The sequence below is a fragment of the Apteryx rowi genome, unplaced genomic scaffold (assembly GCF_003343035.1).
Source record: "Apteryx rowi isolate R43461 unplaced genomic scaffold, aptRow1 scaffold_540, whole genome shotgun sequence".
Taxonomy (NCBI): domain Eukaryota; kingdom Metazoa; phylum Chordata; class Aves; order Apterygiformes; family Apterygidae; genus Apteryx; species Apteryx rowi.
Window position 1 is genome coordinate 564,410 of NW_020450806.1, and position 26,670 is coordinate 591,079.

Sequence of the window (26,670 nt, forward strand, 5' to 3'; positions counted from 1 at the left end):
AATAAGAAGGTAAGATACTTAAATACAATGTATTGATCAATTTTTTAGAGCTTGTTTAATTAAAGAAGTTTCCTTTGAATCTGCAGAATAACTTCCACACTAAGTGAATGTGAATGTTTCCATTGTCTTCAGAGACATTTAGATTTAGCTTTTGAGAGAGTAGTGCTTGAACACTTTAAACTTTAAAAAGCACAAGAGAAGAGTTTAAATGTTAGGAAAAATAGTAAATTATTTTATGATATTTGTTGCTCTGAAAGAACGTGGATGATTATGAAATCACTGGTTTAAAGAGGGACAGTTGCTTCCTAGCAGTGTGGTTTTTTGTTTGGTTTRGTTTTTTTAATGAGTCTAGTGAGGCCAGGTAGCTTGTAGCTTAGAAAACGAACATGCCAATCTTTGTATTAGGGATATTAGAACTGTTTATTAATACTAGGAATATTATTTATGGTTTCTTGAGCATATGTAGTACAAAACATCATGCCAGGTGCTTCTGGACTTGCACTGATAATTCTATCCACCTTGTATGTAATGCTTTAAGAACTTGTACCGGATTACTCTATTTCACATTTTTACCTTGTAAGTTCTTCCAGACCATTTCAATGTGCCACCACTGTCCTACTAATTTTAACCTTTTTTTTTTTTTTTTTAACTTGGTTGTTAATATTCTTTGCTGTTACTTATATTTATTCATTTTGCCTTCAGCTGGCAGTAGATCTGGATCTCCTGGAAGAGTTTTGACAACAACTACACTTTCCACTATGAACACAGGGGTTCAGAGAGTGTTAGTGAATCCTGCAGCAGCACAGAAACGAAGCAAAATCCCACGAAGTCAGGGATGCAGTAGAGAAGCTAGTCCTTCTAGACTGTCAGTAGGTAAGAATTGCTAAATGACTGTTTCTTTATAGAATTTCTTTAAGTATTGAATACCTACAACTCACAATTAGTTACAGGTGGGTGGTAAAATTAGAACACCTCTAGACAAAAATGTAAAATTTGCATGAAGTCTGAGACTAGTCTTTGATATATGAGACAGCTTTAAATTTAAGCTGAAACTTTTGTCTTTTCCTCTCAGAATGCAGTTGTTTTTTTACCTTTCTTCCTCGTTTTCTTCCTTCTCTCTCCTTCTTTTCTCTTCTTACTTCTACCCCCAAATGACCCACATCCATTCAATGAAAGTGTGATAGTATTTTGAAAAGATAATTTTCTTTAATAATTGCTTTTATGTGTCTTCTACATATGTGTGTGTGCATGTATGTATACTTCCGTTATACAAAGATGAATGTCATGCTTCCTGAACCTTGTGGTATAACCTGATTACGCTTTATTGAAAAATATTGGTTGATTTCAATGGCGTGGCTGTTTTTTGTTTTGTATTTTGATGTTACCTTAGCTGTATTAACTGTATATTTTCCTTTTTTGAAAGCTGGATTTTTTCATTTGCGTTACTGTTGTTTCAGTTAACTAGAACTTAAGCACAATTTCTCAATTAATTACTCTGTATTTTTCATTGTTTGTTTCCTCTCTATCTTTTTTCAATTGTTTTTCAATCATTCTGTAAAGAGTTGGTAAATTCACATTTTTAGCTGTACAAAGAAATAATTTCACTGAACTGGCTGCAGTTAGTGTAATATTCAGCACAATCAACAAAGTGTCTGAAAACAGTTACTACTTATAATACAATATAATCCAGTCAGTGTCTTTTCTTAGAAAAACATCTTTGATCTTACTGAAAAACAGGATTACATTAAAACTGCAACTTTTCTTATGTCTTCTCCCTTCTGTGCTGCTGTTTGTCTGTACCCTGAATCATACTAGCACGAGGCAGCCGCATTCCTCGGCCTAGTGTGAGTCAGGGGTGCAGTCGGGAGGCCAGCCGTGAAAGTAGCAGGGACACAAGCCCTGTCCGCTCTTTTCCACCCCTTGGTAAGTACTCAGAGCCCCTTGTTGTGCATGGCTGTCTTTGCCCTTCATTATCTGCACCTAACGAATCCATGCCTCCTTCATTTAGCTTGTAGCAGGCCACCATTATTTTCCCTTTCTTTGGCTCACTCACTGTTTACTTTGGAGAACTGACCAATGTGCGAGTGGGTTGCACACTGGAAAAAATAAATGCTTTGCTAGTATTAGTCTTATCTTAAATACCCAGAGTCTGCAAAGTTGCATGATACATAGTGCCTAGAAAAATTCTGCAAGGACAATTCTGCCCTTTCGAAGTTTTGTGTGTGGTGGTGGTGTTTTGAGATTACATGTTTCTGTTACAGTATTCATTGCTTGGGTACAGTTAAATAATCCTTTTCTCACTGATTGGACCAGCTAGTGCAGAGAGTATAGTTTGGCTGTCATCCCCCACCTTTCCCTGTTTAGATAGCTGGGATCTGTTAATACAGAAAATGATTCCCTGATCAGTGAATCATTTTGCTGAGGTATAAGAATAAAACAAGCTTCGTTTTTGTCTCCTTAGCTGTACTGCTATCACTGTAATATGCATAAAAATAATAATAACTTATGTTATACTTATTGTTTATATTTATTATGTATATCTATCATATAATATTTATATACTTAATAATAGTAACAACAACTTATAACTTAAAGCAAGTATATGCGACAATGCAGATAAGGGCCCAATCTACTGAAGCAGAACTGTATTCTAAGGCTGCTTTACATTTTCTAGAAATAAATGGGAGAAGTAGTGAGGTCCTTATCCAAGTAGGTGAATCAGAGCATGGTTCTGAAGTTTATCACTGCTTTTACACAAGATTAAAAGTAAGTAACTGTAGTAAGAGCTTCCATTAGATTAGACAATAAAAGAAGATTTGAAAACTTTTTGAAGTTCACATCAATATAGCCACTTTCAGTCCTCATTCCTAGAGCTACTATAAGCAAAAGTTTCCTTTTCACTTAGTATTTCAGTTTATTGGCCAGACACAAGGTTTTGCAAGATTATTAAGCTAGTATCTGTTTCTGAAACACAAATGAGGTGTAGGAACAATAGCTTATAATTACTATAATATGCTATAGGCTAAGGATTTAGGGAAAATTCTCATCTCTATGTATCTTTTTAAAGGATGCTACAAAGTTGGTAGCACATTTTGATTTAAAAAAAAATTTTTTTTTAGATGTTGAGTTTTTTTGAGTGCTTCTATAATGCAGAACTGTCTCTGTAAAATTGTGGCTAGAACTGATCTTTTCTGGAGTTACCTTTTCCGAGGTAGTCTTCAGTATGCATCCCTCTTCTCTATTTCTTCATGTTTAAGTGTAGTTTATAATTAAGGGCATTGTAATTTTAGCCATTCAACRTGTTCTGAAAATAGTAAATCTCTGGTTTCTCTCTCAAATTGAGGCAGTCGAGTGTACTGCTAATTAGCCTTGGAAGTCTGTTGTGGTCTGTTAAGGCAGTACGCTTCCTGTCAGCTCTGGTTTTATTGGGAAAGTATGGATTAATTGAATGAAAGCTGCTTCAATACCTAATGCTAACTTACACAGATGCTATTTAATTGGGAAATTAAATTAAAAGTACACATTATACAGGCTCCATTATTAAACTTGTATCTTTTACTAAAACACAGCTGGCAGATTGTGTTGTACTATACATGTATCTTTTTTAACAGTATTTTCCAGATCCTTTAGTGCTTCTTTTGCCCACCCTATAACTTGAATTCTATTGCATGCATGCAAGATCGGATTTACATTTAATTTTCAGTCATCTGCTCATTATTTTAAGAAATCTGTATTAAACTAACACCATAATAATGATGATTGTTGGGTCATTGGGGCAGATGCTACTTGATTTTATTTTTATTGATGGAGTTTTTGATTTCTGTGTTCACATATCAGAACAAAAATCTGTGCAAGTAAAATAGGTTGTGGTGTCTGATAGCACAAAAAAATGCAACATAGCATGTATAGGAATCCAAAGTGAATAAAAATAGCTGTACCTGAAATAAAGAGGATTTCTTGTTTTATCACTTCTAATTTGATGGATTTCAAATGTCATTCAGTGTTTTGTTGTACCAGTTTTGTCTTATGGGATGTAATTAACTTCCATTAAAGACACTAATATATTTTTCAGGGTTAGAAGTAAAAGATGGAATGATTAGGCAAATTCAGCTCTGTATCTGTAACTGGACAGTTTTATGTGGTTGGGGGGAAGTGTCATTTATACCATGTCTGGTTCTCAGCAGAGATATTTTTTTGCACAAATACTGTGCCCTTTTGGGCATAAAATGACCCAAATGCCACATAGTTGCTTCCCTGTATGCATTTGTACAAATGTTTCTGTAATCTCACATCTCAATATAAGATTACAAAGTGGGAGATACAGCCACTCTGAGAAGCAAGTGGTTTGTAATTTATATGGAGCTGCTTATCTTTCTGTTACATGCAGTAAGTGTTAAATATCAGACTAGGATAACTTCTGTATTTTAGTTAAGAAATACATTATTTTAAGGTTTTTTTTAATAATCCTTATTTTGATTTGTCTTTTAAAAAACGAAACAAAAGCAAAAGTAAATACTTAGACAGTCTCTGCTGTTTGAGGGGTTGAAAGAGTATTCTTGAAAAATATTCCTTGAAGTAAGATCCATTTGATCCAATACAGTGCTTCCTTTCACTGTCTTAGAAATTTTTCTTGCACATTTGAAATATTTGTGGAGACAGGGTCATCTTAAATTATATGTTTGACTTCTTAATTGTACCTTTAGTTTTGAGGGCTTGTTGATGGAAAATTATTACAGGTTATCACATTATTACTTGTATTCAAAGCCCTATCAGTGTTTCTGCTTATGTTTTGGCATACTCTATCCTGTCTCCTTTTCTGTGATGAGACATACTTTCTAAAGAACCAAGTATTACATAAAGTATTACTTACAAAACAATTTCATAGCTAAACAACTTGATGAGCGAGTAGTTTGACCAAAAAAAGTCTGAATTCAGTTAAAAGTGGCAAAACCAGTTTCATCTACATAATTGTAGAATTGTATTTTAAGTGAACTGGAGAAAGAAGTTGGCTTGTCAAAAAACACACTGAATTTAAAACTGGTTAAAGAAAGCAAATAGTAGCAATATGAGTGAACTTCTTTAGGATCTCTAGAAGGCCAGTTTTATACAAGTGCCAGAAGGAGGAGGAGGATACTCAGTTTTATTCAAAAGTCCTTAAGGATGTTTGGTTCCCAGTTTCCATTACTTTAAAGAATTTTAATGAGCTATGGCAACATGTGGCATACATGCCTCAATTTCACATTTTACTTTTTTAAACAAAAGAAATACAACTGTGAAATTTTGCATTAAATTATTTTAAACTTTTAATTAAAATGTAATAATGTAAATTTTCATCTACAAAGTGGCAATTTTTAACTGAGATTGACTTGCCTGCACGTAGGAAGAACAAGTTAATTGCAAATTGTCAGCTGCTAATACTTTAAGTCTGTGCAATAGTTGCTTTTTGCAGATAATTGTTTGGTACATGAGCTCCGGCTCTCTAAYTTAAGCATGGAAGATTGAGTTAACTCTGCAGTGTAAAAACAGCATCAATGTAATTTTTTAGATATTTCTGAGGATTCTGTGTGTACCTGTCTGCCTGTTTTTTCTTCTTTGAATTTATACTTGCTTTTAATCAGTTCTTAATCTTTTAAATTAAAAAAAACATAAAAAAGGCATGAAATGCCCAGTATACACAAGGCTGTCTGTTCTGTAATTGAATAGCTTTCCTGAAGCTTTTTCTTCCTTGCAGCATTCAGTTTCTTGTGCTAAAGCTGAATCTCTTTGATAAATATTCTTTTGTTCATCTAAGCGACTATTGCAGTACTTTGACTCCATGGTTATAGATAGGGTTTATATGATCCTGTTATTGCAGCTTCCAGACATCACTCCAGATCCACTGGTGCCCTCTACGCTCCTGATGCTTATGGGGCTACAGGTGAAGGATGAGTACCCTTTGCTGTCATCTGTGCAGTCATCCTGGATTTTTTTTCCCACCCACTTGGTTATCCTCATAGTTCAGTTTTAAAAAAACATTTGCATTAATTTTTGTGTTTTTAATAATCCAGGTAGATGTATGTATGTTTTAGATTTTCCCATATCCCCCACCATGTTATTCCTTTTTTTTCATAACAATAATCACTTTATTTTTACTTGCAGAAGGACTTTCTGTTTCTAGAAGTTTTACATTTTTTCAGTATTTGTAGAGCATTCTTTATGCATGTAGTTTTCTAATCAGAACTCTCAGTAGCCTTCCTGTTGTATTTGTTTTCTTTCTAAATAAAAACCCAAAATGAAGAAGATATTAACTAGTGGATGTTGTCAAAAATAAATAAATGAAAAGAAAAAAAAAAAAAGGCTGTCCCAGGTTCTTTCCATTAAAACCATTGTTTTCTTTCTTGTGGGATATTGAAATAGATTATTTGGTGAATGTCTTTGGTTTTTACTTTGTTCATATTTTTGCTGCATCACTAAAGACTTCAGAATAAAAATATCCTGTATTTTAACTGCTACATAATCTATTAGAAAATGTTCAGCAAATACTTTTCTTCTGCTTGGGTTTTTTTAAGCCATTGTGAGATTAATCTCCTATGTTGCTATTCTGACTTTTTTTTTTTTTTTTCGTTTCTGTTGTAACAGGTACAGGCTTTGGAATTAGTCAGTCGAGCAGATTGTCATCGTCAGTTAGCGCTATGCGAGTCCTGAACACGGGTTCTGATGTGGAAGAAGCAGTAGCAGATGCTCTGGTAAGAATCTCGTATTTATCTCAAGTAGGACACAGACTTAAAATATTTGGTATCTATCTGTGAAAATATGCAGAAGAATTTGTCATTCATTATTGGTTTCTAGGTGGGGGAAAGAAAAGAAAAACTGAATTACTGCAGCACAGTATTGGAATTTGTTCCGTAGGGGAGTCTTAAATTTAGAAAAATGGCTGTTGTCCATGGCAGAGAGGAAATAGGCTTGGACTGTTCTGTTGGTGCAACTCAAGGAGCCACTTGAGCAGGTAGCACTAACCAGCAGTTTTCCACAGCAGCTAGATACAGTTCTGGGTAGCGTGAAGTTGTTGGTAGGCTTCCCAGAGCTGGGGATGATGAGAGCCCTGGGATCCGCTTAAAGTTGTTTTGTCCAACAACATGTGAAGCTGATGCTGAGGAGTTAAACTGGTGGCCTGGCAGGCAGTGTTTGCTCCGTTCAGTTTTTGAGTTGTTTTGTTTTCAAAATGTTACTCTGAATTTCTAACTGGTTATGCAGTTCTCATTCTTCACCTTACAGTTCCTTAAAAGGGCCGTCTTGGCTTCTCCTCCTCTGTACCCCAGTTAGTGGAGCTGAAAGTGTGCTTTACGTATTTTGTTAGTCTGACTTTACATCAGCCAACTGAAATCTTTGATTAATTTAGAATACTGATACTGTGAGTTCTCTAAATTTTTATTATGTATTGTAGACTGATGTTTGCATATCATCACGTATTTGTATGTACCTGTTATCTAGCTATCAGAGTGCTTTAAGGAATTTATTATTACTCTGTTATAACAAAAAGATTGTTTGAAATACTAGTAAAAAACTACAAATTAGACTGATAAATTTAAGAACAGCTAGATACGACTGGATTCAGAGAGAAACAAATTTTTAAAGGAAAAAGAATGTAGAGAAGTCAGTCACGTTCATAAAGTCTGGCAATTAATTGGTTTCTTGGTTAGTATTGTCGTCTTGACACATTATTTTAAAATTTGTGTGCCTCCATTGGCATAGAGATGATTACATCCATGAAATCCTGCCTCACAGGTTGTAGTGTGGCTGATCGTGTATTGTGGGGTGTATATGTGGGGAGCATTTTCAGCAGAGATCTGGAATGCTATTTAGTAAACTTGAACCCAATCTGGATTTTTTTTTTTTAATTGCCTTTTGATAGGGTACAATAGAAAAGCAGTCCACAGGTCATGAATAGTCTGCAGGCTGTAATGTGAAAACCTCTGTGATAGATTTATCTATGTTGCTGTTAGACTATCTGTAGTGCTTCTAGCAGCTTCATAGCTTATTCAAATTTTAGCTTGTCAAAGCATGTACTAGAGATACAAATTGAGGAGAAACCCATGCTTCCAGGGAGTGCTCTTGAGACTTAAATGTGTCCTGTTTTGTTGAAGCAATAAAGTTAATTCATATGAACTGGTTTGTATTAATGTTTATAAAAGCATCATGCTATTTTGCATCCAGGTAAAGAGAAAATTTTGTGTGTATTTTAACTGGAATCTACTGTAACGAAGAACTTGATCTAGAATAAAATTTTAGCAGTGTAATATTAGCTTGTCTGGTTGCCTACTGTGCTCTAAATGTATATAGATTGTCCTGTGCAGAAGGCTCCATTTAGATGGAAATCTGGTTATGAATCCCCTTTTTTGTTGTACCGTAGACTGGAGCCCCACTCAGAACTGTGAGGTTTTGGGTTGTTTGTTTTTGTTTGTTTGTTTTTAAGTAGAATGTAGAGTCCTGACACATGTAAATTAAAAATCAAAACTGTTTTGGATTGGATTGCTATTTTTATGATATGCAAGATAACTATATTTAACTATAAGTAATACCACTCAAGCCAGAGGATCATCATTTCTCGGGCTCGGATCTCTTTTGAATATAGGAGGCACGAAATGCAACAATATGGTGGTCTTGACATATTTTTATGCCTATTGCTCCAATGCAGCCTGTAAGGAAAAGTCCAAAGTAAAGAGCTTCCCAGCCATCCTTGAAACTTCAGATTTTTTTGTTTTGTTTTCATAAATCTTTACTTTTTATGGTGACCTTTAAAAAAAAAAAAAAAAATTATGCTTTTGTGATTTTATCTCTGCCTTTATTCTCTTATATGTACAGGTGTGCATGTACTATTGAGAATAAGTTACTTATTACATGATGTATTGAGCAGTTTCTATTGAGATGTCCTTTAAGTTATTCAGCAACCAAAAATGAGAACCCTGTGCTAATACCAATGATACCAATACCGATGATAACTAAGGGAAAAATGTTCCCTTAGTTAGCACTTGTAGCTCTTTTTTGATTCGACTTCAGATTTTGAATGGCAAGGTTCTTTTGCAGAGGCATGTATTTTTGCTGTTATGATAGCATTTTCTTTCTCTAGCCTTTGGCATGTTGATTTTAGGGTTTTGTTAGAGGGCTTGGGATTTTGCATTATATAATTTTTTTTGTAGGACATATTGGCTTCAGTAGTAATTGTTGCAGTGACAAAATTTAAGGGTTTTAGGTGTTGAAATGAAGCTACATAGAAAGACAGAGATGGAGAATTTGATGGAAAAATAAAATTTAAATGAATGTTTCCTATTTAGGTAGCAGTTGACTGCATGTGTTAAATCTTCCAACCCAAGTAACTCTGCATAAGACAAAAAGATTTTGACAGAGAGGTTTATTTTGTGAAGAACTAGTAGAAGATATGTAATATTTTTCTGGAAATGGCAATTTTGAAAACTTTTGTTGGTAATGCGTGGTATGCTAATCAGGTACTGAGAGCTAAGAACGAAATTTACAGTAAGGTTTTATATTTTCCAGTGGCAAGTAACATAATAGTCACAGTACTGCTATGCCTTACCTCCCTGTTCTCAATTTCTCTGTTTCTCTTTAATAATTTACTGCTATCAGCTCTTAGGAGACATACGGACTAAGGTATAGAAACTATTTTCTTTCTTCAATAGTCTAATATTTTACTGTTAACATTTGGTACAAAATAAGTTAAAATGGTGGAATGTGTCATTTTAGATCTTTTTCTTATATTCTCTAATATGCATAAAGTTAAGTGAAATAACTGTTGTTCAATACAGTTTTTGTCATCCTACCTCACGCAGTTTGACAGATTTTTACAAGTAAATATAAAGTTGAATGTTAGATCAAATGTATATCTTCTCTGCATTCATTTTGCTTTTATATTTGGAATCCTAAGGGATCGGCACAGCTTTAAAATATTTTTATTAACTTGGTTTGACTTGCTGAACAGTTGGAGCCATTTGTCATTGAAGAGAGTAGGGGTCACAGTGATTATTGGAAGTTTTGGTCATTCTACTGATATAGGTATGTGTGATGATACTTTGAAAATCATTACTAATGTCGGGTGTCTCTGTACAATAGAAGAAGCCCGTGCGAAGAAGGTATGAGTCCTATGGGATGTATTCAGATGATGATGCCAACAGCGATGCATCAAGTGCCTGTTCAGAAAGGTCCTACAGCTCTAGGAATGGAAGCATACCAACATACATGAGACAGACAGAAGATGTGGCGGAAGTCCTAAATCGCTGCGCAAGCTCCAACTGGTCTGAGAGAAAAGAAGGTCTTCTAGGTCTGCAAAATTTATTAAAAAACCAGAGAACTTTAAGGTAAGAAGATGCATTAATAGAAAAACATTTTTACTTCAAGACTGGAGGAAAGCAAGGAAGGGAGGAAAGGAGGCTAAGGTTCTAAAGAGCATGGAAGAATGGGGAGAGGGAAAGCAGGGTATGTGTCTCGGAGAGTAAGCATGGGGAAGGATTGAGGAAACTAGTTTCCATTCCGACCTCTAGTGTATAGGATCTGTTTACAAAGCTCAGTTTAGCAAATGGACTTTAAAATCAAATTGTCCTTAAAATAAGAAAAAATCCCAATTTGTATGGGTAAAGTGGTTGCTTATAGTGGTGATGGAAGGCCTTATTCAATAGGATATTTATTCAGAGGAAACTAATTACTAAGAAAGTGTTTTTTCGTCATTTGCGCTATGTTTAGGTAGTTGTTAATGGGAATTTAAAAGGAGCATTGCTCTGGTTTGATATATGAATTAGTTTGAAGACATGTATCTAGGTTAACAGTCATATTTTAAATTCCATTACATTTTTACTCTTTTATACTTGTCTTAGACGAAGTGCTTTTTTTCTGAGTAATTTGTTTACTAGATTATTTTGATTCAATACTTAGAATTGGTGTCACTGATTGCTATGCATTAGTGTACTGAGAGTATTAGTAGGAGAATTGACTAACGTATTATCTCTTTGACAGTCGTGTTGAATTGAAAAGGTTATGTGAAATCTTCACAAGGATGTTTGCTGATCCTCACAGTAAGGTATGTTTAGGTTCTTCTTCCTTGTAGTAAACATTTGAAAACATACATTAATAATAAAATAAGTCAGCGCTATTTGCACATGTAAAAGTTCCACAAACTGTTTATTCTGTAAACAGTTAATGATTTGAGATTTTGAAAAATGTAATTTTCCACCTTACTTTTTGCAAGTTTACTGAAATGAAGGGAAGGGTAATTTTAACTGAAGAGTATTAAAGTAGTGCCACAGGGTCAGTGTTCAAAATTCTTAGGTGTTCTTTTTTTAAAAATCCATGATGTTTAGAAAGGTCATGTCGACATGACTAATGGTTTTCACTCGGTTAGAAACAAAAAGCCCTAGCGCAATAGTTTAAATCATAAAGTGTTATGAATAAATTGTACATGATGAATCTGAGGAACTATGCCAAATGTGTATTTACTTACTTTCCAGGGTATGTATTTTATATTGCATATTGATGATATCTTCCTTCAGTTTCATAGATAAAACTGAAAGTTGAGACTGTTGAATAGTTTTTACACCATTGTTAAACTTCATTAAGTAAGATGGAGAGTATATCGCTGCCAGTAATAAAAGAAAATGTGCTGTTTTATTCCTTTTACCTTGGTAAACACTGAGTATGGATGATATAACCACTAGAATAATCTCTTGTTTTCTAAAGCCATTTTTAATCTTTTTTAACTGAGTTACCATCTCTTGATTGTATTTTTAAGACTTTTGTGTGGGAGGTGGGTTACTACTGCAACTTCATGTATGTGTATATTATGTATTGCAATAATTTCCATTAGCAAAAGGACTACAGGTAAATACAGAGCTGAACAAAGTTATCATGATATTATGTAGAAAACATGTAACTTCATATTTACTTCAAATTACAGGCATATTTGGAAGAAACCTCAAATTTGTTTTATGTCAAGTATAACATGCCTTCTTTCTGTCCACATTTCAGAACTGATAAAAAGATCACCCATAGCAATTCAAAGCAAAGCCATTATTTCACAAATATTGGCTTTTCTTAACAGAATTCTCAAAAATGGCTTTGATTATGTAAAGCATTAAACATTTCTAGTCTTCCTTATGGCTCTGATTGAAAACTGAACTCAGTGATACCAAGTCTTGACAGATTAAAAAAAAGCGACATAGCAAGTTAAAAAAGTGATATAGCTGTCTGTGATACCATGTATTTTGGAAGAGATTTGCATTGCACACAGGAAAACGGTCTTAAAGTTGGTCACAAACTGCAAAAATTAAAAAAAAAAAAAAAAAGACAAAGGGAAACAAAGAAATCAAAGAGAACATGCCATAGAAGGATGGAACATTTAAGTCAGAGGAGAGAAAAGAAAATTAAATATTGAAATACTATCAGTTTCCAAATCAAGTAATGACAAAATTGCTAATAGCAGCTTTGCTTAATTTTGTTTATTCTTGTGTTAATTAATACTGCACCCATGCATATATCAGTACTGCCGTGGAGATTATTGTATTTTGTGGAGGGAGGCATACAGTGAAAACATTGCAAAATTTAGGTGTCACAAGAGCATTTTAACTTTTCATTAAGCATTTATAAATGTTATATTGAATTACTGCATTCAGTTTTTCTTTGTGATTATGGGGTATTCTGACATAAAAGTAATGTTGCTTTGAATTCTAAAATTTGGCCTCTGTTATGTATGAACAGTACTGTTAGCACCAGTTCCAGTCATTGAAGGCTTGTCTGCTTTTTGATGTTGCAAAATTATTAATATTTCATCAATATATGATCAGGAGAATACTTCAAACTAAGTATTAGAGTTGATAAGCTGTGATTTTTTTTTTTCTTTTTCTCACATTTCTATATGGCTGTACAAATCTCATCTTAATTTCCCCCCCCCCCCAACTGCCTGTAGGAATTACTGTCATCGCTTTTGTTTTTTAAAGGTTTTATGTTAACATGATAGCTGGATGCAGGGAATTGATTGGAAAGACAGAGTAATATCATTTGGAGGGGAGCATGGGAAAACGATTTAAAGGAAATACCAAGTACTTCTAAAATAGTTTGGATATCCCAATGAGATTACTAAATTTGTTATAAAAGCTTTGAAATACCTTTTTTGTTTTGTTTTATTTTGTCTTCCATACAGGAACTTTGTATTGATGGCCACTAATTTGTGTGTTTTTATCTTTTTCCCTCTTTTGTTTTTTTTGTTTGTTTGTTTGTTTGTTTTTTGGGTTTTTTGCATGCTGTCCCCTGTGTTGGAACTCTCTTTAGAGAGTAAGTTGGTTCAATATTTGCTGGAAGCCTAACCTTATTTGCATGAATGTGCAATTAACCCTTTTTCTCTATTTTTCTTCCCCCAAGAGTTCATGCAGTGTCAAGCCTTTTGCAATCATAAAATGCTATATACAATTATGTAAACTGTGTGGTAAAGTTTTGAGATGTGCTTTATCTACTAATTAAACTGACATTGTTTGGTTACGCGTTCCTGCTTTATATTGTGGTGGTTGGCACATCTGAAATAATTCACTTTAAAGGTAGATCAGTTGTAATTATTTTCATATCTGTTTGTTTTTCCACTATCAAATTATTATAAATTTCAAGTTTATAAGCTTGATTTCAGAATTTTAAGTTGCATCATAAAAATGGAAACTACAAAAACTGTAGTAGCCACGTTCATTGTTCAGACGAAAGGTGGTTGAGTTCCATTTTCCATTCCAAATTCATCCTTTACTTTGATGCTCTTACAGCTTGCTTAGATTCTTCATGCTTGGGCTAAGACACAAAGGTATGATTTAAAAAAAAAAAAAAAAAAAAAAAAAAAAACCTCATTTGAGGTTTTTTCCAGGCCTTCATTGTGAGGGAGCTAAGATCAAGCAAAGCGTGCAAACAAACATTCAGTAATCAGTTACGAATGTGTTTTTGATCAGTTTAAAGGTTTGCATTATTTTTAACAGCTTAAACTGGTACGGGATCTTTGAAGCACTTCTGCCATAGTGATTCATAATTCACTTCATAATGATTGTAATTTAAACTACTTTCTATGTTTAAAGCATCATAAGGCCTATGCGTGATTCTATCAAATGTAATGTAACCAGTTCATTCATCTTGCAGATTTTAAATGAAAAAGTTTTGTGTACCAAAGTATCTGCAAACTTTAARAAACAGGCAGTGTTTGTAAACTTGCTGACCTGAATAATTCAATTTCTTAGCAATTTGAAAAGTTTTAAATATAGTTGTAAGACCTCTAGTGTAATCTTCATAATATCAGAATTTCTGCTTTTGTTTGCCTGAATTCAGTGTGTTTTTCCCATGTTTTAGGCCTACAAAACCCAAAGGTGATCATATTGGAATACAGAAAGTGCTGTTTGGTTTGGTTTTGCTTAGACCATATAATTGTGCCTGCTGCTTGTGCATCCACAAACTGGTATATTGTTTCAGTTTAGCCAAATACGGAAGCTATTTGCATCCTGAGCATGAAAGTTTCTTCCCACTACTGGGAGGTCAATGCTTCTACCTCAGACTACAATAAAAATCTAGGAAGATAGCTGTGGAGATAGAAGTAGATTTTTTTTTAAAGTTATTATCATTGATGTAGTTTTCCCCAAAAGGGAAGTCATTTAAAGTAGCCCATCTTGATGGGCTTTATACTGAGTAGGATTTGTTTTCTTCTGTTTCTGAAACAGCTTTTCAGTGTTTGAAGTTCCTGTGAAAAGGTTCTCTCTGGTCTTGATGAATCTGAATTTACTTTTTGATTCTGATGTTAATTTATGAAGCACTACTTTTCAAGCTAACTGTGTGGATTTTTTTCACTTTGTGATGTGAATTTCTTACCTTGGCTTGACTATCAACATGAAAAGTTACAGAGGTCTGATATCCTCAGCCATGAAGGCATGCAGCAGTATGCTTCCCTGCTAGATCAGTGTTGTGGAATAAAGCCCACTTTTGTGGTCTGGTCTCTGTGGCCATGTGAGGTATGATCACGGTTTGGGATTGTCCACTCCAGCAGACAACAGCAGAACTTGGCCTTACGACAAGCCAGGGCAACTGCAGGAGGATGTGGGGTTCCAGCCCTTCCCTGGCAGCAGCTATTTCCAGCTTCGTACCTATGTCATAAAGACTCAGGAGGCAATATGCCCCCAACCCTCTTTAAATCATAACAGCAGGTCTACTTCTGTGCCCAGCTATTTGCTGGAGGAAATTGGACATTAAGGCAGCATTTTTGCCCAAACGCTCCTGTGGTTGCCCGAGAAACAGGAATGCCATAGGCCATGCTGATGCAGAGCATATACTGTGATTTCACCGAAGTCTTTAAAATTGTAAAATTAGTGAGAGATACTAAAAAAACTATTTACTTACTGGTCAAGGTTACCCATTTGTTATGCCCTTCTTTACCCTTCCTTCCAAAAAGCCCTTCTTCCTAGTCTTAAAGCTGAGGTTACTATAAATACATTGGTCTTTTTTTGTGTTTGTATACCTGCAAGAGCAGGAGAATCTTGTTCTGTTTCACAGTTGTTTTATGGAAAGGAATTGGCCATGCTTCCATGATCTTGCAGTATTTAGTAATGCAGATATTTACAATGAATATTCTGCTAAAGCATTGTAGTAACTTTTTCAGTTTTAAAGAAAAAGTGTTTTTGTAGTCTTTGTGGGATATGTAAAGTTGACTTAGTGATATAGCTTGAAAGGGTAAGAAATTAAATTTTACTGAAAAAAATTGAGGTTGCGCCAGCCATCACAGTAAGCATTTCTTTTCTTGACGATACTGCATGGAATACCTAATTGTCAAACTTCTACAGAAATCAGCTAACATTTCCAGTATACTCTTATATCAGAGTCTAATGAAAAAGCAAGACAGATTTCTTTTTCTTTTTTTTTTCCCCTGCTTGGCTGCAAAACACTGCCTTTCTCTGCCTCTGATTCCCTTGCTGCTTTCTTTGTTTGTAACAAAGCACACATCAGTGTCACTTCCTCTTTTGCCCCATCCTACCCTCTTTCCATCTTCTTCTGCCTTTTAGGTATTCAGCATGTTTTTGGAGACGCTAGTGGACTTCATCCAGGTCCATAAGGAGGATCTGCAGGACTGGCTGTTTGTATTGCTGACACAGCTATTGAAAAAAATGGGTGCTGATTTGCTTGGGTCTGTACAGGCAAAAGTTCAGAAGGCACTTGATGTCACAAGGTAATGAGTTTAAAAAAAAGAGAAAAGTAATATTTCCAAGGTGTTGGGTTTTTTTTTAGTGTGTTGCAGGATTCTTGTAACAATAAAGAGCTTACAGCAAGTAGTGAAGCTTGAGCAAATCTTGCTCCTTAAGTGTTTTGGTTTCCTAAATGACTTTCACTTCAAAGAGTTTGAACCTTTAATACTGAAAAATTAATATACTACTTTTCTGATTTGAAAATGTGCATCTGAGCCATGTATGCTTAGTGTCTTGCCTTGTGTTTACTGATGCAGTGCTTGTGTTTGAATTTTTTGTGATTTTGATATCAAAGTATTGTTGCAGTATTCATCTCTTAAAATCTGACTGACCTTTTCTTTAAGGAGTAAGGTGGCAATAAGGGATTTGTTTTCTCTCTTCTCTCCACCTTCCCCACTTCACTAATCTCCTGATTCCCTAAATGATCTGCAATCACAGAGCTGGGCCTCATCCCTGGCCAACTTTATTCCCAAATGAAAGCCAGTTGTTTAAGTAGAATTAGAGGGGCTCTCGGACCTACTTTTCATCCTCCGTTCCTGATGTATGGGACAACTTACTCGTGCTAGACCTCTGCTGGGCCTATTCATGTGGCAGCTCTGCTGTGAAATATGGGGAAGGGTACGGTTGGCTTTGAGGGGAGAGAGGGAATATGGTCATCTGCACCTCCTTTTTCTGTCTGCTACAGCAGAGGCCTTGACAGTAATATTTTGAGTGTGAAATGAGGGAGAGTAAAGGCAGATAAACAGTGTAACAAGGTAACCCAGAGAAGCATAGTGTTGTATATACTTTAGCAGTACTAGTGCATAATAGTTTTTGGATTGTTGGAATTGTTTACATTTAGAATCAGAATACTACCATATCGTTGATACATCATCTGTTATTTCTTGAGTAATATATTCTAGCTATATTTGGTTAACACCAAATTAAATTTTGTCCTTTACATACCAGCTCAATGTTTCTGAAAATAATATATAAACTCAACAAAATTGTTAGACGTATTTTTTTTTCTTCTAGAAGTGATAAAGCTTTTGTGTACTTGGAAGAAAAAATGCGGGCTTATTTGGTGTCTCCAAACAGGTATCAAAAGTAAATCTCTTGTAACTAACATGATTTGCTTGATTTCTTTATTTCACAGGGAATCTTTTCCAAATGATCTTCAGTTCAGTATTTTAATGAGATTTACTGTTGATCAGACCCAAACACCTAGCTTGAAGGTAAGAATTTTCAGGATCACATTGCAAACAAAATCTTCATTGATAGATGTTTTCTAATCTTAATATTTGAATTTGGATTGTTTTTGTATTTTTTTTAAAAAAAGGTTTTCAATTAGTGGATTTTGTTTTTGTAAACTTTCAGACAGTCAAGCCAGCACTACAGGACCAGCTTCGCTCTTTTTGGAGCTCAAAGGTTTTTGTCTGAATTATTGTCTTTATTCTTAACCCTATGTCAAACTTTTACAGTGTTTTCAATAATTGTTATTTGAATGCATTTGTATGCTGTTACTAACCTCTGCAAGAAACTTGAAGCATGCAAACGTTCAGTTTTATATGTTATACTATTATGAAACGGTTTGCTGCAAGAGCAATCTAATAAAACCACAGCACAGTAAAAATGAGCAACAAAAATATGGCCGCCTAACATCAAGCTGGTTATGCAAACTCACTCTATCAAGTCTTTTCTAATTTTATGTTTGTGATTTCCCAGTCCTGTTTTCCTGGTTTGTGGATAATTTTTCCTGTGTTCAGTCTGATAGCTTTGGAATTCATTTAAATTAAACTAATATTAATATGAACCTCAGTTGTTAATTCAAGATAAGCTCCCCTTATGGTACATTTACTTTTCTGAAAACTGTGTGTGGCTGTATACATGCACACATTTTTATGTGTTAAAAATCACTAGGCCATAGACCTGCCACCACAACACAAAAATAGAACTGAATTCTGTAGTACCTTTACAGTTCCAAAAAGAGTTGATTATAGTATAAATGCAGCAAATCCTAAGAAGATTTGCAAGTGAGATAAATGGGGAAATAACAAGCATATGATGACTGGCATTTTCTGCTCTATCCTGCACGAAATATTTTTACATAGTTTGATACTGCACATGAATATGACTTTTCCCAGATGATGTTGAACCTGAAGTCACATGAATGTGCCTTTTTTTTGTCTACAATACAGTAAAACTTATATTTTTAAGCTTTTGAGGACAGTTGATACGTTGACCACTGTTGCTTCGTAGAGCTGTGTTAAAAAGGGACTGCTGTCATTTATTGAAGACAGCAAATGAGGTAGTAAAAATCAGTTTGTTGTTTAAATAAATGCTTGGAACAAATTTGGCTTAGTTTTGATTTGTTTGGTGTTCCTCCTTAGAAAGGTGAATTTAATGGTTGAGACATTCTTTTTTTCCCCGCCGCATAATGCTATAGTTGCTAAACACAAATTGGTCTCGTTTTAAAGCTGAGACTGTCAATTTGAAAGGAGACGTGGACTCCTAGTAAATTGCAAAAGTATCTATTTAGTATCCATATCCTTGAATGTCTTGTCCTAAATCCCATCCTCAGTGCACTCAGATACCTAACAGATTAAATAGATAATCATAACAGAGGCACTGCTCCATTTCATGAAGCCTTCAGATTTTGTTCCTGCTCTGAATAAAAGATTCTTCTGGTGCAGGGTGTGCTTTTGGGCTAGATGTACTGGGAAACAGTGTTCCCTCTGTGACAGAAAAAAGACAGGATTTTTAGTATCCTTAGAGATGGTCAGATGTAAGAAATTATAGTTGATCCAGAAATGTACTCCATGGAAGAATTCCCTTCTTCTACAAATGACTTTCCCCACTGGTTTTCATGTGATAGTGATGCATAATCATGACCCTTTACAGTAAATTGTAGTTTTAGCTGTTAATTTACACACATAACTATAAGCCTTGAAGAATAAAAGTCAAGCTTGTAGAGTAGCCACAGAGGTGGATTTGCACAGCTAGCTGGTAAGAGGACTGAACATAGAGAAGGTATGCTTCTACTGACCTAACCCATGGAGGGTGCACCCCAGTGCATTTTGCACTCCCTTACTTTTTTGTGTTATTTTTACATGTATGTGTGGTGAACTGCTGAAATGTAGTTTAGAGGTGTCAGATGGATGTATCTATTTCAATCAGATTTGTGTATGGAAATAAGAGTGAAATTTTCTAGACTGCCTATAACCTATTAAGCTGATCTTTGCAGATAGAATATATGCTTTCCAGTGGATGGGTATAGTCCTGAGAAATACTTCAAAGCATCACTTTCATTTTTCTCAGGTTGAATACCACGTGGCTCAAATTCAGTGAGGAACTAATTAAGCATTGTGACCAAAGCTCATTAGAAATTTCTGAACCCTTCTTTCCTTTGCAAATGCTGATTTACTGAAATCAAAATATTTTGCTGGAGAACATTTTTGATGAGAAGATTTTCTTAAGTCCATATTAAAATTTCTGGGTTTAAGAAATAAAAAAGGAACTAAAAACCCCCAACAGATTGCTAAAATGGATGATGGTTCTCAGAGATGGGAGACCCTTTTGAAACTACTCTTTAGTGGATATTTTAATCACTTGGTTAAATAGCAGCAGAGATGTCACTTCCAAATAGCCGGTAACCCAGAGCTTAGGACAGGCATCTGGGATGTGACAGTCTGAAAGTCACTTTGTATAATTGTTGGTATTCAGTCTGAGTAAGGCAGAGTAGAGACATGGAAAGAGTCTCTCTCATCCCAGAAAAGCACTGTAAGAGAAGGGCTTTTGACTGTTTTAAGTAAAGCAGGTTCTCTGCATTCCTCTCCCCTTGCCCTCTTTTTCCTGTTACTTGAAATATTTCTTTCCAGTGCAGCAAATGAAACTCTGTAAATCTCAGTTTTTCACAGAACAGGAAAACAATTTGCCTCTGGCACTGACTGTAGCATCTTTATAGTATTTCCTGGATCTCTGGAGATGGAATTGCACAGGATATTCTTGTACCAGGGCCATTGGCATCTCATTATCTGTGAAAGATGTTTGTGAAATCCTTTAGTTTCATTTATGTCTATTTCTTTTTCTTTTTGTGAGTAATAGTGCTAATTGTAGCTTGCTCTGTTTCAGTTCACTTAGTACAGCAGTACTAATATTAAGCAAGAAGCCTGCTTGTATTATACGCTGTACAGGAAAGATATTTACTGTCTCAGTGTTTATGGTCCAACAAAAGCACAATAAATTCAGCCTAAAGAGTACAAAGAAACATCAAGACAGTATTGCACAGCTTCATAGACAGTGTTTTCAGGTTAACAGCAAACAGTCATGTAAAAGTTCTTGGAGCTGCTTTCATGGCAGTCAAAAGAATCTTGTTTATCTCATCTCTCAGTGAGATAAAATAGGCTATTTGAGAAAGTACTACGTTAAACCTTTTATTTCTACATCTCAGCTACTTGTTTGAAATAGTGTCAGAAAAACATCATAGTAGGTTTGCTGCTATCATGGAGTTTACTTCAGGATTTTTTTAAATCAATAATAATACCGTCTCATTATATTTGATCATAGAAAGCTACTCCTTCCAGAATTCCTTCTCACCAAAGTAGTTCAAAAATAGTCTTTCAAAATAACTGCCAAACTTGACTTTTCAGATGAGGCAGATACCCAAAACTTAATTGAGAGAAGCCTCTCTATTTATCTTCCATTCGGTGTTCTTCTGTCTCCTGAGAGCCACCATATTTCCAGAAGCCTATGTGAATTTACTTGGTGGGAATACTTTAAACATTGAATAATACTGCTTTCTCAGATACCATACCCTATAATTTTTGATTGTGAGATACTTCTCTGGATGTTCTAAGTGTTACAGTTGCTAGTAGTGGTATTTTTTAAGGTGTGTCAATAAGTACATTTAAAGTGTTAACAGTAATAGGTAGCAGTGCAGTCATAATGTAACGGCTAGTTTCACATGGGGAAGGAGGGAACAGTGGAGTGAAGAATCTAGCAAACAGACTTTTAGCTGCGTTTTTGTACTGCATACGTCACTATTGGTTTGTATAAGACAAAAATCTCTAGCTATTGGTTGTCGTATAACTTCGGAAAAGTCGAGCTTTAACAGCCGCTGTGAAAATGAAGTATTAACCTACATGTGTCAGCTACCACTAATGTGTGTGTCATTCAGTGTATCTTGCTGAATTTTTAATAGCTTGAAGGTTTTGATGACCAAGGGAAATATCTAAATGTCTTTGTTCAGAACAGTTATAGTGCAAGCCATGAACAATTAAATATATCCAGAACTTTATTTTTTTATAGTTGTACTGGATGTAGGTCTCTCCCTGATGGGTATTTCTTATTCAGTATAATTATTAGTGGAAGCGAAAACAGCTCAGAATTAAGCGAGTTACCTAAATAAACATTTACCGGTTTTTTTGATGGGTTGCATGACAATTATCTCTGGGGTATGAGGAATTGAGGAGGGGAATGTTTAAGGGAGATATGGGCATAACAACCCTTCTCCTTGTGCTGTAGCAGTGATGCAATTTTGGAGAAGCTAGAGAGAGGCTGTAGTGTGGAATATATAAAATGATAGTTGTCTGTAAGGAGTAGCGCGAGCTTGTAGGATATGAGAAGGATGCTCAGATGGTGAGGAAGTAAAGCATCTTTTCTATCCTCCTGATAGATCCATGACTCTGTCTCCTAAGTATCTTCAAAGGAAGAGTATGCATATGACCCCTCTTAAGAAATCTTTTGTAGAAGTTCTATTCCAAATGTTTTTAATATATTCATTTGGCTTATCCCCAAAGATACTTATTTAATGCTAAACTCTGTTTTCTGCCATTAAAGGGTGCTAAGTGTTAACTGCATAGTATTCTAATAAGAGTTGTTTATTCATCAGCTGATGTTCATTTTTCATTTTACTACTTGAAAAAAAATTCTCAATTCTGAACAGTTCTTAAAAATTCTGAATATTCTTAAATATTATGAGTACTTTTGTTTTCTGCTTTATTTGTTAAATATGAACTTCTGCATATGCAGTGATTTGTGTATCTTTAGTTACTACCAGTGAAATCTAAGGTGTCCATTAATGAGTTTGTGGGAAAACCTCCTTCTTTCTTGAAGTGTTATACTCATCTGTAAAGTGATTTACTGTTTAGAGTTTTATACCAGTGCTGATAAGAACTTTCTTTCAGATAGTCAGCTTTTATATTTCCTAAAAGACTTACTAGAAGCATTGTAAATTGTTGGTTTAATTAAAAAAAAAAAAATTATTCTAGGGAAAGAGCATCCTATTTTGTGAGTATGCTTCTTCTTGCAGCGTGCCATTTTTATTGTCCATCTGACTCTATTTCTCTTTGCAGGTCAAAGTTGCAATCCTTAAATACATAGAGACTCTTGCACAACAGATGGATCCAGGAGATTTTGTAAATTCAAGTGAAACTAGGTTAGCAGTGTCTCGGATCATCACCTGGACCACAGAACCTAAAAGCTCAGATGTTAGGAAGGTATGTTTGTTAATGTGTGTGTACAATTGAAGCACATTCCAAGCATCTTTTCAAATTAAACAAGCTATTGATATTTCTTGGTTAAAAATGATAAAAATCCTCTTTTTCTTTAAAAACTTATTCTTTCATAAGCAAAACATACTTTGTTATCCTTCTCTGCAAACATAGATAATATGTCTGTATGAAGTATCAAAATTGAAAAAGTTAAACTTTGCCAAAACTGGTGTTTGAAAACATTTAAGTAAAACATTATAATTAACACATCTTGAAAATCTCCATCAAGGTTGTATTTTCATAATACATTTATGTATTATTGGTGTATCTGGTATTAAAATGTTTTCAGTAGGCATTTTCTATACAAATTTAGTATTACTTACTGAACAGCCTCTGTAATATTAATAGCACATTCATAACAGGAATGGTGAGTATGGTAGCAAACTTACAGTTCAGTCTCAGTTGGATTTTTTTTTTTTTTTTTTTTTTGTCCTTTGTGTTTAACAAAAGCATTGGATAACTGTTGACCTTTTGACAAAAAGAAAGTTGATATTTTAATAAGGTAGTACCAAAGAATTGTTTTTGTAATGCTACAGTTCCACTGCAAAACTCCTTTTGTACAGGTTTCTTGAAGTGAAAATTAATGTTTGTGAGGTATTCAGATATGCTAGGGATACAGAAGAACCATGAGAATTGCACTAATTCAGTCTTCAGAAAGGGATTATAAATAGTCCCTCCAAATACAGATAGCAAAAGTCTTTGAATTTTGTTTTCAGTTTGATGAAACAGTGATTTTTGTTGTTCTCATCCGGTCTGAGCTGCCATTATTGGCATGTTCACACTTTTTGAACATCAAAAGTATTTCATTTATGGCTCACAAAATAGAAGTATCTATGACAGAGAACCAATGTTTTCATACCTTTTTCAGCTTTATTTCTGCAACTGAAGAGTCAGAACCACTTATTTGTTTTGATTTCCTTTGCAAGATTCAGTTCAGCTTAAATTTTAGCAACTTCATCATTTCTGAAAACAGTCTCAAAAATTCCTTCCTTTAGGAAGGATGTTTTGTTGGAGAGAATTGATACAAATTGTAGTTTGAGTTGTCTCACAAATGTGTAATATGAAGAAACAACAAAAATCATTTTCACCACTTCTTCATATCTTGAATGTTTCTAATAATTTGCTATAGGAAAGTTTATATTAGAGGTTTTTCTTAATTTTCATTTCTAATAAAACTTATGAGTATAGGAAAGCAGTAATATGATTATGGACTTGTTTTGCTTAGTTACCATGTTTTAGTGACATGCATAAAACCATAAAAACAGGAAGGGAATTGAAGCAGCACTATCTTATAAATCAGAAAAGTTTTAGTAGCAAGACACGTGGCAAGCTGTCTTATCTGATGGTTCATATCTCTAATAAGCATTTTTATGTCAATAAGTAACTGAATCATGGAAAGAATTGCCAGTGAGTTTTATCATCTGGAACACCTTAAGTGTATGAACTTTTCTTGTTTTATTTTTTCTTTCCATAACAGAGCAGTTGGAAGTAGCTAACTACAAAAAGCCTTTAATAACTCTTGAAAATAAAATTTCACCAATGAATAGTCAGTAAAGTTATTCTGATGATATAAAATGATTCATTCTCTAAGATGTTGGAAGATGCTATCACAAATGTTTTCATCAAGCTTTTATATTTTAATAAGCTCATAACATTTTAGTGTGTCTTTAAATTTAGAATTTATGCCAGCTGTATTTGTGTGCAAACAGTGTGTTTTTCATTAAGGACATTTCCAGCACTAAATATTGGGAAAGTCATCATCTTTTTTTTTTTTTTTTTTTTTTTATTTTTTTTTTTTTTTTTTAGGTTTTTTTCTGTATTAAATATTGGGAAAGTTTTTTTTTTTTTTTTTTTTTTTTTTTTTTTTTTAATCAACCTTTAATAGGGCATTCTTAGTTTAGTTCAGTGACATGGGACTTCTTTCTGGAGGGTAAAATTCCATGTTTCAGGACTTCAGATTTCTTCTGAGAACAAAAAGTACCAAAGTACTGCGGTTAGCTGCAGAAAAGCTGATACTTATGAACTGGATTTAAATTTCCAGAGCAAGAGCTTAATTTGAAGCTAAATAATGCCAAACATTTTAAAATGTAATTTTTTAAAAGTATGTTAGAAAGAAAATAGGCAGTTGCGTAGGCCTTTGTGGGTCAACTTCAATTTTAATACCATAGGTGGAGCCTCATTATGGGCAGACCTGATGGTATCATTTTCTTTCCTGATATGACCCTCGACTGTCTGTTATTTTATAAGCAGTTTAAACAGACGAAGTGTTATGGAATGGAGACACAGACAACAAGAAAGAAAAAGGAAAGTGATGATTTCCAAGCCTTTGTTCAGTTGTGGGTTTTGCTTTTTATCGATTTCTGATAAAAGATTGACTGTAAGCAAAAATGAGGAAAAGGGAAACGTTGAAGGCAGGGACATAGAGGACATTCAGGGTATTCACTTGAAGAGAAACGACTATCAGAGAGAGGAGGACATAAGCATTTGAGAAAGCAGCCAATCGCCAGTGTGCAAAGATGTTTTGTAGCAATCTAACGTGTTAGTATTTTCTTCATTAAACTTAATACTAAGATGTGTGCTAGTATGTGTGCTCATACCCTGGCTTTCAACTGTTAATTAAAAAATGCTACAGTTCATTGCTCTGGAAGCAAAAGGAGGGAAATAAATGTCTAAAAGAATTTTCTAAACTACTTGCTTGAAGTATTTTGGTCCTTAAACAAGCTGCCTATCGTTCTCTCTAGCATTAGGCACTGGTTCTCTCCAGTGCATGGCAGACCTTGATGGTGAGCTGCTTTTATGGAAACTACACATAGTTGGTTACTCTTAGAGTCAGAGTTTCATACTAAAAAGAAATTATTGACATTTCTGGACAACTTAATCTCTAGCCTTTTGTTACATGTGATAGGTTTTTTGCTGTGTTGACAGGTTTGTTAGCCTGTCCAGTGGACATTCATTAAATTATATGAACATTAGGAAGTCAGGCAGTCAAAATCCCTTTACCAGAGGGAGCCCAGCAGGAAGCCCACCACTGCATAACTTGCTGTGTTCCTTTTGGCAGTAAAGATCTGTCATTTTTCAGTCAGTCCAAGAAAAAATATTGTAAAACATCCTTAGGATGAGGATAACCTTAAAGATAAAGAACTAAAATTTGGGGGTGGGGGGGAGGGTGTAATCCAGTTGACTATAAACTCTAATACTTAACAGTTTTCATCTTTAGAGTATGTTGCAGTCAGCTACTTTCTTCCTCATGTTTGCCTATCTTTTAAAGATAAAGGAAGCTGTGGAAAAAAAGTTTAACTAGTTTGGCTGTAGGATAAGTTATAAAGTATATTAAGTCCTGTGATCACAGCTCAAAGTCAAGATCGTCTCATTCCAAATTAGGGTATCTGGTTTTCTTTTTTTGTTGTTTTTTTTAATTTCTAAAATGATAACTGTTTCTTTTCAAACTGGTCTGCTGGTTATCTACCACCTGTCTTACCACTTGCTAAAATCAGGAGAAGAAATTGCAGACTTGTTCCTGCTTTGTGTGTTCTTCTAGCCATGGAATTCTTCTCTTTTTAAATTACTTTGTCCAACTTCCCAAACCCTCTAAAAGTCATTTTGCCTCTTTCTTCAGTACTTCAGTTAGTAAGCAGGGCTTCTGTGGGGGGAAAAAAGTTTGAGGAGCACATTTGTGGAAGGCTACTTTTTAGGAAGATTGTGCAAAGTAAGAGCTCATTGGTGTGTGCCTGGAGTTATTAATATTGGAACTTCCAGCTTATGAGCAAATAAAAATTGCTTTTGTTCACATCTGCTAACATCTTTATTCTTCAAGTTTGAAAAATACTTTTGTCACTTCTTGTGATTATGCCTCACTACAGAATCTTTTGCTGATTAAAAATTACTTCAGAAAATCAAATTAATAACTT

General features: G+C 34.6%; 1 protein-coding gene across 12 annotated transcripts in view; it reads left to right on the plus strand.

Annotated features, from left to right (window-relative positions):
- CLASP2 (cytoplasmic linker associated protein 2) overlaps positions 1-26,670 on the plus strand; it is a 153,306-nt gene that overhangs the window by 110,426 nt on the left and 16,210 nt on the right. For 6 of the 12 annotated variants that reach the window (XM_026081289.1, XM_026081292.1, XM_026081293.1 and 3 more), the window contains 10 exons: positions 703-873; positions 1,816-1,923; positions 6,619-6,725; positions 10,105-10,349; positions 11,002-11,065; positions 13,309-13,311; positions 16,053-16,216; positions 17,368-17,446; positions 17,589-17,639; positions 22,565-22,708. In XM_026081289.1, the coding sequence (XP_025937074.1) occupies positions 703-873; positions 1,816-1,923; positions 6,619-6,725; positions 10,105-10,349; positions 11,002-11,065; positions 13,309-13,311; positions 16,053-16,216; positions 17,368-17,446; positions 17,589-17,639; positions 22,565-22,708 (1,136 nt within the window). Of the gene's footprint in view, positions 1-702; positions 874-1,815; positions 1,924-5,854; positions 5,918-6,618; positions 6,726-10,104; positions 10,350-11,001; positions 11,066-13,308; positions 13,312-16,052; positions 16,217-17,367; positions 17,447-17,588; positions 17,640-22,564; positions 22,709-26,670 lie in introns of all 12 variants that reach the window. The other 6 variants (XM_026081295.1, XM_026081300.1, XM_026081301.1 and 3 more) reach the window with 5 other exon arrangements.